We start from the raw sequence: 13,731 nt of genomic DNA, 5'->3' as shown, positions 1-13,731 counted from the left end.
TCTTGTTTGACGATATGGCCATGAAAGGGTCTCATTGAGAATAAAGCAATGACAAGTCAAGAAACAGTGCATGTGGCTCAAGATTCTAGTTCGAATGGGTTGGTGGATGGGCAATGCCAATATGTAAACCGAAACTACAATTTTAGGCCCAACAACAACTTGCCTACTTATTACCATCCTAACCTTCTTAATAATGAAAAATTTTCCTATGCCAACAATATGAACGTTCTTCAACCACCACAAGAACCAACTAGATAAATGGGAGAAAAGCCTTCACAGTCACTTGAAGAGTTGCTGAAGACTTACATAGTGGACTCTAAGGCAATGCTAGATCAACATGACACTCATCTCAACAATATTGAAATGCATTGCACTAATATGGGGGAAACAATAAAGACATTGGAAACACAAGTAGGTCAATTGGCAAATACTTTGAAGAATCAAATGTCAAGATCTTTTCCTAGTGACACAGAGAAGAATCCAAGAGAGTGTAATGCCATAATTTGAGGAGTGGAAAAGAATTGGAAGCGCCTATTATTGAAAAAGGAAAGGTTGAGGAAATCCCCAAGAAGAGTGAGAATGAAGAAAGCAAGCCAGATGAGGAGATTCTGAAAAAAAATCCATTGGTGGTTAGGCCGGGTTCCATTACTTTTTCGGATAATCCACCCAAGATTACTACTCCATTACCATTCCCTCAACAATTCCATAAGAAGGTGGTTGATGAGCAATTTGAGAAGTTCCTAAATATTTTCAAGAAAATCCATATCAACATCCCTTTTGTGGATGCTCTTGAACAAATGCCTAACTATGCTAAGTTTATGAAGGAGGTGATATCTAAGAAGTGTAAGTTAGATGATTATGAAACGGTGAAGCTAACGGAAGAGTGTAGTGCCATTATCAAGAGACAATTACTAAAAAAGTTGAAAGATTGGGGAAGTTTTACAATTTCATGTGTAATTGGTGAGCTACATATTGAGAAGGCCTTGTGTGATTTGGGTGCTAATATCAATCTAATGCCACTCTCTATCTTTCAAAAACTCAATCTTGGAGAGGTCACACCAACTACTATTTTCTTACAATTGGCGGATCATTCTTTAACGTATCCTAGAGGTATCATTGAGTATGTTTTAGTAAAGAATGATAAATTCATTTTTTCGGTTGATTTTGTTGTGCTTGAGATGGATGAAGACTGATAAATTCCCATAATCTTGGGAAGACCTTTTCTTGCAACCGAAAAAGCTTTGATTGATGCCCATGATGGTAACTTGACTCTAAGGGTGAATGGAGAAGAAATAAAGTTCAACATTAGTAATGCCATGAAGTTTCCCAAGGGGCAAGCAGATTGTAAGAGAGTGGATGTAGTTACTCCATGTTTGAGATACTTTTTAAAGAACATGTTTCATAATGACCCTTTAAAACTATGTTTAACAACGTCGATTTCTAAATAGGACCTTGGGGTGGATTTTGGCATGAATGATGTGGAGATTTTTGATAGTGTCTTTGCTTTGGAGGCATTACTGGTAGAAAAGGAGCTGCCAAAGAAGGAAGATATCTACAAGGCCCCAACTTTTGATAATAGCTCGGAGAAAAAGAATACTACTAGTGATGGGCTTGTTTTGAAGCAATTACCCGCTCATCTTCATTATGCATTTTTGGGAGATGAATCTACCAAACCCATAATTATATCGGCATCATTGAATGGGGAAGATGAAAAGAAGTTGTTAGAGACTTTAAAGAGGTATTCATCTGCCTTTGCTTAATCAATTTCAAATATTAAAGGCATTAGTCTGGCTATTTGTATGCACAAGATTCTTATGGAGGATCCTTATAAGCCTTCTATTGAACATCAACGACGACTTATTCCAACTATGAAGGAAGTTGTGAGAGCGGAAGTGTTGAAACTATTGAATGTTGGAATTATTTATGCCATTTCGGATAGTTCATGGATGAGTCCGATTCAAGCGGTGCCAAAGAAAGAGGGGATGACTGCGGTCACAAATGAAAAGAATGAGTTAATTCCAACTCGTACTGTGATGGGAAGGAGGGTGTGTATTGATTATAGGAAGCTTAATAAGGCAACTTGGAAAGATCATTTTCCCTTGCCTTTCATTGACCAAATGTTAGATCGCTTGGCGAGCCATGATTTCTACTACTTCCTTGATGGTTATTCGGGATATAATTTAAATTGTTATTGCTCTGGAGGACCAAGATAAGAACACCTTTACTTTTCCATATGGTACGTTTGCCTTTCGTAGGATGCCATTTGGTTTGTGTAATGCACTAGCCACTTTTCAAAGTTCCATGATGACCATTTTTGTTGACTTGATGGAAAATATAATGGAGGTATTTATGGATGACTTTTCAATTTTTGGTTCATCATTTGACTATTGTTTGTGCAACTTTGGAATAGTTCTTAAAAGATATGCGGAGACCAATCATGTTCTTAATTGGGAGAAGTGTCACTTCATGGTTAAGGAGAGGATTGTACTTGGGAACCGAGTTTCTTCTTTGAATTTGGAAGTGGATAAAGCAAAAATTTCAACTAATGAGAACTTACCACCACCAACCAATGTTAAGGGAATTCAGAGTTTTCTAGGCCACGCCATATTCTATAGGTGATTTATTAAAGACTTCTCTAAAGTTACTAAGCCACTATGCAAGTTATTAGAGAAGGATGAGCCTTTTCTCTTTGATGAGTCATGCCTTCAAGCTTTCAACATCCTTAAATAGAAACTTATAGCGGTTTTCATTCTTATTGTGCCCGATTGGAGTGAACCTTTTGAGAAAATATGCGATGCAAGTGACTTTTCCATTGGAGCGGTTCTTGGGCAGCGAAAGGACAATATCTTTAGAGCTATTTATTATTCAAGTCGTACTTTGAATGAAGCTCAAGAGAATTATACAACTATTGAGAAGGAGATGTTAGCAGTGGTTTATTCTTCTGACAAGTTCCGTCCTTATATTATTGGATCTAAGCTGATAATCTATACAAATTATGCAACTATTCGGTACTTGTTTGAGAAAAAAAGATGTTAAACCTCGCTTGATTAGATGGGTTCTATTTCTCCAAGAATTTGATTTGGAGATTCGAGAATGTAGTAGATAATCATCTATCTCGTCTTGAGGAGTTAAATAGTATAGATGAAGGTTTGTCAATTTTGGAAGCCTTTCTGAATGAGCAACTATTTATGGTGGCAACTAAAATCCCTCAGTATGCTGATTTTGATAATTATTTAGCATGCAAGGTTTTGCCACCGGGTTTATCTTCTCAACAAAAGAAGAAATTCTTACAGGAAGTCAAGCATGATATTTGGGATGGTCCTAGTGTAACGCCCTACTTTCTTAGAGCCGTTACTAAGTGAGTTTGAAAACGTGCTTTCATCTCGCTATTCGAGGTTTTAGATCAAACAGTGTGATTAAGCTATAAACAGAGGAAAAACCTTAGAAATAGTAGTTTCCATAGAAAATCATAAAAGGTTTACACTTGGGATCCCAAAATACAGTTTAGAAATGTTTACAACATATTAAGTAACCCAAGTCGACTAGACGAAAAAATCAGAGTTTATTTACAAGCATCTCCCAAAATCCTCTGGCCGTGGCAGCCAAGCTGGACAAACATGTACACGCCGCCCCATGCCTGCTATACTCATGGTTGGTTGATCTTCTCTCTACCCCTACCTGCACCACAGAGCATTTGTGAGCCGAAGCCCAGCAAGAAACCCACAAACAAATAACATATGCAACACATATATCAGCATATAAATAGGCCACCAATTGGCTAAACATATACGGCCTAGCCGTCCCAGGCATTTACCAAGCCCTGGATTCGCGGACCACGCCGTGAGGATATCCCAGGTATCCTTCTAGGGACTCGTCCTGGCAACTCGCACCCCACGTGCTCAACACTGCTCCCGACCCCTTGCCGTTCCCGGCCTTGCACTCAACGTGCCTGACATCGTTCCTGGCCCCTTGCTGTCCTCGGTCTACACCGTTCCTGGCTCTTGCCTATCATTCACATAATATCATACATGATATAAAACACAAGTACAGAATTCTAGCATAAACAGATAAAGAGCTACGCTCAGCAGTTCTAACATATTGGGCTCGGCCCTGCATATCAATCCATTCAAACACATTGGGCTCAGCCCTGCATATCAATCCACTTAAACACACTGGGCTCAGCCCTGCACATAAGCTCTATGGGAACAGGGGTTTTCTTACCTGAGTCCCGAGCTCTCCGAGCACCGATGTCTCGAGCACAGTCCTCTAACTCGAGCCTCGCCAAAATCCCTAGTCACAACACGTCACCAATATCCAGTCATCAAGTTCTAATTCAATGAATAACTTTGAGCGACAACCCTAACCTCTGGAACCTTGAATTCTATCAATCTGGGTGATAAAATCCATCCCGAGCCTTAACCATTGAATTCCCAAGCCTAAACACCCTTAAAAATGCGAACTGGCACTAAGGGTTGCGGCCCCACCCTCAAGAGCTACGGCTAGCCTCAAAACAGAGGCTAGCACCACACTGACCCCCACACGGGCCGCGGCGCGCCCACCAAGCGCCGCAGTGCACATGAACCTTCTCGACCTCCCATGGTCGCGCGCGCACACGGGCCGCGGCGCACCCCTCCTAGGGCCGCGACGCTCCCCAACGAACCCAGATTTTCCACCATTTTTCCACTCCTTTCCTCAAGCCAATTCACCCAAAACTCACCTACCTAACCCAGATATTTAACACATATACTCCAGCTCAATAACAACACCAAAACCCCATCAAAAGCTACTCCAAAACCCAACTAAAGTACTCAAGAACACATCAAACTTAACTAGCATGCAACTCTTACAAACCAGCAGCAAATTAAAGTATAATCCTATAATTAAAAATTACCCTCTTGCTGAACTCAATCCTTGGAGTTGATCCTCAATTCCCCAAGCTTCAAGCTCCCAAGTTTCCTCAGCCCAAATCCTTGCTTAAACTAGCTTACACCAAATTCCCTTGAGTTGTTTCTTAGAGAGTGAAAGAGAGAGATGGAAATGGTAAGAGATACTATCCTTAGCTGAAAACAGAGATATAAGTCGGTTTCCCAAAGCTTCTAAATATTTCCCCTTTTTTTTTTATTTGACTTAAGTCTAAAGGGTTACCTCAAGGCTTGGGGTACCAAAACGTCCCCGAGGGCAAAATGGTAAATTTCCCCAATATTCTCGCCTAGACATTCTATCATCAAATATATCTCCAAATATTTATTTTCATGTCCCGATAATCCCATAACACCTAGTACCCAAATTACCCCTCGACTCGCCCCGAGTCGGAATCTCAACCCCGTTGTGACTCTCTAGCTAACCGCTCCCCAGGACTGTCTCAGATCGTGCTGCACAGACATTTCACATATATATTACATATATCACATTCATGCCCCTAATATCCAGACGGGCCCTCATGCACATTTAACTCACTAAACATGCATCACTATCATATATCCACATTAATTCACCCATTAACACTTTAAAGCATAATAAATCATTTATTGCCCTCCAGGCACACTAATCAAGGCCCTAAGGCTGATTAGCAAATTCGGGTCGTTACACCTATTCTTTTCAAGCAATGTGTTGATCTTGTCATAAGAAGATGTGTGCTGGAAGAGGAAGTAAGTGATATTTTGTTTCATTGCCATTCTTCTTCTGTGGGTGGACATTTTGGAGGTGTGAGGACTGCTGGAAAGGTCCTTGAAAGTGGGTTTCATTTGCCTACTTTACACCGTGATTGTCATGAATACGTGAAAAGTTGTGATCGGTGTCAAAGTGTGGGAAATATTTCTAGAAGACATGAATTACCTCTCACTAACATCTTGGAAGTGGAAATATTTGATGTATGGGGTATAGATTTCATGGGAACATTCCCACCTTCTTTCGGTAATTTATACATTCTCTTGGCAGTTGATTATGTGAGTAAATGGGTAGAAGTTGCTGCAACAACTTCTAATGATGCTCGTGTGGTTGTTAAATTTATTCAAAAGAACATTTTTTCCTGATTTGGTACACCTGGAGCGATACTTAGTGATGAAGGTACCCATTTTGCTAATAAGGTTTTTGATGCTCTTATGGCGACGTACAGATTAAGACATAAGATGGCCCTTGCTTACCATCCTAAATTTAATGGTCAAGCAGAGATATCTAATCAGGAAATCAAGCTTATTTTGGAGAAGACGCTGCAATCAAATAGAAAGGATTGGTCTAACAAGCTTGATGACGCTTTATGGGCATATATGACGACTTTTAAGACACTTATCGGCATGTCTCCTTACCGGTTAGTGTTTGGGAAGGCTTGTCATCTACCGTTTGAGCTTGGGCATCGTGCACAATGGGCCATTAAAGCTGAATCTAGACTTGAAAGCTTTGGGAGAGAAAAGACTTCTTCAACTTAATGAGTTAAAAGAAATTCGTCATGAAGCTTATGAGAATGCGATGATTTACAAGGAGCGAACGAAAAAGTGGCATGTTGAGATTATTTCAATGTGCAAGTATACACAATCGTGGACTAGTTGTAACGTCCTAAATTTGCTAATAAGGCTTAGTGCCTTGATTAGCATGTCGCGAGGGCAATAATTGATGTAATTATGTTATTACATGGATTAAATGATTATGTGATTAGAGATGCATGTTTAGGTGAATTAAATATGCATGTGGGCCCATATTGGTTAATAGGGGCATAATTGTAATTTTGTCTCGTTGAGGGCAAAAATGTGAATTATATGTTCGTTGTGCTTGATACCACAAGATTGTGGTGATATATTTGTGATGTGTGGTCCAAGACGGTTCTAGGGAGCAGATTAGCGAAATAGTCACAACGGGGTCGAATACCTGACTCGGGGTGGGCCTAGGGGTATTTGGGGATTGAAGCATGTGTTTGGGATTACCAGGTAACAGGTAAATTTAGTGATTGTTTAAGTATGTCGGGGGTTAAATGGGGAATTACAGGAACACTCGAGGAATTAGCGGGATGTGACAAATGACGAGATTTCCCTTGATGGCATTAAAGGACTAAGGATATACTTAGGGGCATTTTGGACATTGTGTAGCTAAGGATAGGCTTAAGCTGGTTAGAACTCTAGAACTAAGGAGAAACAAAAACAGAAACATAAACCTCGACTCTCCCTCTCTCTCTCTCTCTCTCTCGTGTACCTCTCCCTTTCTTTGGTGTGTTTGAAGCTTTGGTGAATACTTGAGGATTAGGTTGAGAATTAAAGCGAGGGACTTGGGGAAAACAAGCTAAAGGTGTTGGGCAATTGGCTTAAGGTCAAAATCATCATAGAGGCAAGGATTCTGGTATTGAATTCTTAAGTTCTACCGTAATTTATTATGCTTATCTTAGGTGTAAGCTTTGCTTTGGTTTTGAGGTTTGAGTGAGGATATGAGATGGGTTTTGAGATGCTTATACTGACTAAGTCGCCTAAACATGAATTCTGGGTTTAATTATGAGTATAGTATAGGGGTTGAATTGGGAGTGATTTGGTGAGTTGGACTAAGGGAAAACATAGTGAAAATGCATGGATTTATGGGTTTTTGGGCTCAAGTCGCGGCCCTGTTCATGAGGCATCGCGGCTAACATGAACTCAGAGGCTTGGGAGCCTTAGATTTTGCCCAAGCGCCACGTCGCAGGCTGAGGCGTGCCGCGGTCCGTGTTCCTTTGATGAAAGCCCAAGGCTCTCTGACATGTGGCGCGCCGTGTCCCTATTGGGCTAGGCCGCATCTCAAATAGAAAATGTTGGCCAATTGAAGGTTTTAAGCTCAGGAACTTAAATCTTAAGGGTCGGGAAGGATTCTACTACCCGGTTTAGTAGAATTCGAGGTCCCGAAGGCTAGTATTTTAATATGAAGTTCTTAATTGGTTAGGGCTTGATGGATGTCTATTTATCATTACGTTTTGACTAGGTTTTACCGCTCAAGCTTGGGATTAGGGATTGTGCTCGAGATCGCTTTGGGTTGTCAGCTCAGGACACAAGGTAAGAGAACTGTTTGTGCCTGTAGAGTTATGTTGTGTTTAGCATTATGTGTATTTTTTTATAGCTATTATGTCATACATGTGATTGTGACCGATCAGCAAGGGTCGGGAGCGACAAGGGCTGGGAGCGGCAAAGGCCGAGAGCGGCAGAGGTCGGGAACGGCAAAGGTTGGGAACGACAATGGCCAGGAGCGGCAAAGGTCGGGATCAGCGTTAAACATGATGAACGCAAGCTGCCAGGGAGAGACCCTCTAAGGGTGTTGTACACACCTGCTTGGTTAAGACCGCGAACTTGGTGCCTGATAACGCAGCCCGATCGGCGAAGGCCGCTGCTGTGCTAATACACTATTATGTTGTTGTGCTAATGTGTTGTTGTGTATTCCAATAGAAATTTACAAATTGTTTGTTGTCTTTGATTAAGTATTTATTTGTTAAAATAAATTATTGTATGATGTGTTATGAAGCTCTCTTGCTGGGCCTCAGCTCACGGGTGCTCTGTGGTGCGGGTAAAGGGCAAGGAAAAGGTCGATCAACCATGAGTTTGAAGGCATGGAGCAATGCGTACATTTTTGGCCTACCTGGCCGCCAAAGCTGGGGTATTTTGAGGAGCATGCTATAAATGTTTGATTTTGTCGCTTAGGTCAACTATAAAGTAATTTTTGAGTTGTAAATATGTTTCTAAATAGTGTTTTGGGATCCCGATGTAACACTTTCATGATTTAAATGAATGCCCAACCCATTTTATTCCAAACTCTTATATAAATGAGTCTTCATTTTAACTAACCACACTTTTTGGTCTAATACCTTGATTAGTGAGCTAATGGCACATTTTAAAATCACATAGTAACGACTCTAGGGTAGTAGGGCATTGCATAAGTAATAATAGAGATAAGTAGAGTATCGTCCCACAGAGATTGTTATTAATTACCAATAATTAACTTCCTAATTCTATTTGACTAATAAAACTTAGATTCAATAATACCAAGAACAGAAACAAGAATGAACAAAACTTACAATTAACTAATAACATAAACAAATACAAGCAAAATTAATTCAATTGATGAAAACATGGGGTATTCAATTTCATCATCTATCCACTGTATTATTTCATCAATATAATTTCAATATTATTTCTCTTTTTTTGATAGCAGATTTACTAATATAATCTATATTCTTATTAGGATATATAAATCTCTCAACCTATATGTGAATCTTCTACATCTTTGTGATTAATTCCAAACATAAGGCAAGCATTAAGAATAGAAATCCTAAAGCTATACAAACCATATAGGTACTCTTGTCCTATATCAAAATCTATATATATTCAACTGTAGCATATTTAAATCTCAGCTTTCAGATTTTGAATTAAATTCATAAGTAATGCAAATAACGATGTCAAATTATTCACATTCATTAAGCACAAAATAAATAGATCACAATGAAGAAGAAGAAGAAGAAGAAGAAGAAATCATAGAAATTTCATTAACTAATAATAAAGTATCAAGAGACTACATTAAAACACTAGAAAATAATATTAGTTCATAACTAAATTCATAATATCCATTAATTCACAAGAAAACATAAGAAAAAGAAATCGAAGAAGAAGAAAGAAAACTCTTGATGAATTTCAGTCTTGCTCTCTAAGATCCCCTTGAGTTCCACCGGCTAAAAATGATTTGAATCACTCAAAATTAAGCTTTTCTAGTAACCCTAGTGATTTCCTGTGAAAAGACCATTTTTCCCTCATAAAAATACGATTTTCGTACGCTGTACGGACTCAAGAGATAGGAGTTCTTAAATTCACATTTGAGAGACATATGTGGATAGTTGATGAAGCTAATAATTCTATATCTTTATCCATTGATTTAATATATTTATTATTGAGTTCTCTATTATTCTATTATTCTATCAATTGTTTATTTATTTTATTTTAGTAAATTATATATTCATTATTCGACAAATCAATTAGAAATAAAGATTGATTCTTGGTAATTAGTAACAGACCTCGAGGGAATGATACTCTACTTACTATTTTATTACTTGTTACGATTGTGTATACTTGCGTACGAAGTTTCCACAACAAGTTTTTGATTAGGTAACTAGGGATCAAATAATAAAGGTTAGCTTGAAATGCTCAATCATTCCAAAGAATTGCCTACATAATCTTCCTAAGCATGCATCATCTAGGATTTCATCTCAAAAAGCAAGCAAACAAGTTCTAGGATAACAACAATTTCAATTTTTATTTAATTATATTTTCAAAATTCAGCAAGCATAAATATTGTTCAATCACATAAAATTTATTAAAAATCATGATTAAGCTCTCAATTATTTAAGTGGACAAAGTAAAAATAGAAAAAACTATTCAACCAAGAACACAGATTTTACAACATATCATTCAACATATTGTCATTGGCTAATTATTGTCAGCAAAACTTCCCTATAATCCAATGCATTGCTCCATTGTAGTGACATTCATTGCTATCCTCCTTAGTGTTTTATATGTCGACATACATCAATTAGTGGTGGACGCCCATAATATGCATCATACAAGACAACTTGAAGGTTGTCATTATGAAGGCCCTTAATCTTGGCTAGATATGAATCTATTCAGAACGTCGCATCAACAACACAAGACTTTGAATGATGAGCTTGGGGAGAAAACTTTGGTACCTCATAAAGGATGCAGAATGGTGGAGGTGATATCAATTTAAAATATGGATCCATTGGAGGTATATATGATTGTACCATTGATGAACTCAAATCAATAATTGCAGGTGCTTCCTCCTCCTCCAAAGTCATATTTTTCTCATCTTCATTTGTGAATTCCTTATATAACCCTTCTGATTGTATTTCACTCTCCACTCAGCTATCCATAAACATTCTTGTGATTTGATCTTCAACAACTTCATGATCATGGATGGAATTTGCTTCATTCACCAAACTATAATCATTATCTACCATGCAAGTATCAAACTTAGCAAAATTTTGAGTGAATATAACTTCGAGGGTCTCTTGTTCATCAACTTTACACTCAATCTCTTTTAATGGCTCAACCCTTAGTGCTTCTATAATATTCGAATAATTTTCACAACCTTGATTGTTTGAGTCATTTTCCTTAAACCACTCCATATTGTGCACAATTAAATTGCCACCATCAAAATTTGAAGTGTTTGTTGCGAAAATTAAAGCTATACAAGTGCACACAATCGAAATTTGTAATAATTTCTTGGTAAGACCAAGTATCGTCCCACAAGGACTGAATTGTCACTTACCAGATAATTAATTATTAGTTTCTATTTGGTTAACGAAAATTGGTTTTATATTTTGATAATTAAAAACAATAAAATTACTAAAAATAATGCAAGATTGTAAGAACATAAACAAGAATAAAATTCCATGGATTTAAACAATTAGGGGTTTTAATTTCATCTACAATCCCTCCTATTAATCACTAACTCAATATTAAAAACTCTTCTTCTTATTAAGCAAACAAGTTGTCAAGGTATTTTATAATCATTTTAGGAATTATAAAACTCAACCTAATTGTGAACTTTCTATATTTCTATGATAAATTCAACAATTAGGAGGCAATGAATTCAGAACCTAGATGCTACACAAATAACCTAGATACTTTCGTTCTAGATTAAATCTATGTTGTTTCAATCAAAGCTTGTTTAAATTTCACTTTTCAGAATTTCAATTCAAACACAAATAGATAATGAAATAAGATGGCCAATCACATTTCATGCTTTAAAATAGATTGAGACATGCTTAATAGACAAAGAAGAAAAATACTAATATTGCATTAGATCATCAAAGGAGTTCAAGAGAATCCATTAAAAACCTAATAAAGATTTAGTTCAACATTATCATTGTTAACATAAACAACAATTAAAAATAACATAGAACTAAAAGGAAATAGAAAAAGAACTGTAGAGAGTGAACAGAGATGATCCATGATGTGTTCCTTGCTTCAGAGTTTGTGCCCCTCTCTTCTCTCCTTATTCCATCTCGAAATTAGGTTTAAAAACCTAATTTTTTTTCCTTCAGAAGCGATGCAGGCCACAACCCAGCACTTCAAGTGTCGCGACCCGTGTAAACTTGGGATTTGTGTGGACGTCAGGTAGGTCGCGACCCAACCTTTTTAGTGTTGCGACCCATGTAAATTTTCTGGGCAGACACACTCATCAACTCCGCGACCCTCTGTTCCTGTGTCGCGGCCCGTGTCAAACTTTGAAATACAGGCTTTCTGCCTTGGACCTGGCTGCGACTCAACATCATAGTGTCGTGGACCTTAACAACTTATTCAATTTTTGTGCTTTTGGTCCCAAAAATTCACCGAAGCCAGAAAAATTTCTTGAGGATTCATCTTTTCACGGAATCAACACCAAAAAGCCAATTTTTCATCATTTTTCTGCCAAGTTTCTTCAATTGTTCTTTTCCTTTATTTATAAGCTAAAACCTAAAAACAAACAAAAACAAGCATGATACCGCAATAAACAATAGAGAAACTTAATAAAATCTACCTAAAACACAACCTAAACACAACACAAAACTAGACTCAACAATGTTCTTCAATTGGGCCATTGCTTCTTCAAAAACTGATTTATGCTCTTCATGCTCAAATGGTTGGTGAATAATATTAGGGTCTTAGAATGATGGAGGATATTGGTGACTCCAACCTTGTAGTGAAGGATTACAATTCCAATTGTAATCAAAATCTGTTATATCATTCAACAACTCTATTATATCGTCATGGCATCTTCTTAATAATGGTTCACCAGTTACCTCTACTCCATAATTTACCCAACATCTTGTTACATCATCTAATCCATAGTAAAGGAAGAGTGTAAGAGACCTCCTCGAGAAATTGTGATGACATCTCTCCACCAATTCATTAAATCTCCCCCATGTAGAGTAAAATGGCTCATTGTGTTGTTGAAAAAATCTCACGATGTAATCTTGATGGAGCATTATTTATTTACCTCGTAAGTCAAACACAAAAAAGAAACATAAATTAAATAAAAATAAAGAACCAAGTTAGAATAAAAATCAACTATGTTGATAGTAATAATACAGTCCCCGACAACAGCGCCAAAAACTTATTGTAGAAATTATGTACACAAGTATATGCTGTAGAGTCCCATAATATTTACTTAGCTAGCTAGATAGTAGTAGTAGCAGTAGTTAGTATTAATTAGGAGTATGTTAGTTACTGTGGATTTTGGTTCAAGTCGGGACTTAGTTGGCAACTCATAGCAACAGTTATGGATTTTATAAGTTTAACCTATAGTTTAAGAATATTAATTATAACATAAAGTTTGATTATTATTGTTGGTCATAGAAATATATTTATTATAACCTAAGTTTTAGATAGAACCATTAAGAGCATGACACTTGTCATAATCATGTTTATTAAGGAATTAAGTATTTTTTATGGATAGTTTAAATAAACGAAAGATCTAGAAGCTCTAGAACCTTCCATCACCTGTTAGGATCGTATTATGACTCAGTCAAAGCTATTTATCCAATCCAAACTATGCTGAAAAAGTACAAATACGTGTTTAATAAATCAACGTATGCCGATATATCGCAGCATAGGGGCCGATATATCGCCTATGGAAGATACGGAAAACACGTCGACTTTGCATGAACGATCGAACAAGCCTCAGGAATACAGGGGGAGGCGATATATCACCTATAGGGGGTGATATATCGACTCCATG

General features: G+C 37.5%; 2 protein-coding genes across 2 annotated transcripts; both read left to right on the top strand.

The window, feature by feature from the left end:
- Positions 1 to 258: 258 nt before the first annotated feature.
- LOC133824168 (uncharacterized) lies at positions 259 to 1,193 on the top strand. Its single transcript, XM_062257041.1, has 2 exons — positions 259 to 411; positions 552 to 1,193. Exons 1-2 carry the CDS (start codon positions 259 to 261, stop codon positions 1,191 to 1,193), a joined length of 795 nt encoding a protein of 264 aa, XP_062113025.1.
- Positions 1,194 to 1,469: 276 nt separating this feature from the next.
- Positions 1,470 to 6,425, top strand: LOC133824167 (uncharacterized). Its single transcript, XM_062257040.1, has 6 exons — positions 1,470 to 1,738; positions 1,787 to 2,119; positions 2,256 to 2,571; positions 2,731 to 3,008; positions 5,630 to 5,996; positions 6,087 to 6,425. The coding sequence occupies exons 1-6, from the start codon at positions 1,470 to 1,472 to the stop codon at positions 6,423 to 6,425; spliced, it is 1,902 nt and encodes a 633-aa protein (XP_062113024.1).
- Positions 6,426 to 13,731: the final 7,306 nt, after the last annotated feature.

The sequence above is a fragment of the Humulus lupulus genome, chromosome 3 (genome assembly GCF_963169125.1).
Source record: "Humulus lupulus chromosome 3, drHumLupu1.1, whole genome shotgun sequence".
Classification (NCBI taxonomy): Eukaryota; Viridiplantae; Streptophyta; class Magnoliopsida; order Rosales; family Cannabaceae; genus Humulus; species Humulus lupulus.
This window is presented reverse-complemented; position numbering and strand designations above follow the sequence as displayed.

What these genes read in the sequence shown, in the direction of transcription:
- LOC133824167 (XM_062257040.1), top strand. Translation starts at nt 1,470, where the DNA reads ATGAATGATGTGGAGATTTTTGATAGTGTCTTTGCTTTGGAGGCATTA. An exon ending in TTGCCTTTCATTGACCAAAT is followed by an intron (nt 2,120 to 2,255) that starts GTTAGATCGCTT and finishes TGCCTTTCGTAG; the next exon opens with GATGCCATTTGGTTTGTGTA. An exon ending in CTTCTAATGATGCTCGTGTG is followed by an intron (nt 5,997 to 6,086) that starts GTTGTTAAATTT and finishes TTTGCTAATAAG; the next exon opens with GTTTTTGATGCTCTTATGGC.
- LOC133824168 (XM_062257041.1), top strand. Translation starts at nt 259, where the DNA reads ATGGGAGAAAAGCCTTCACAGTCACTTGAAGAGTTGCTGAAGACTTAC. An exon ending in TAAAGACATTGGAAACACAA is followed by an intron (nt 412 to 551) that starts GTAGGTCAATTG and finishes GAAAAAGGAAAG; the next exon opens with GTTGAGGAAATCCCCAAGAA.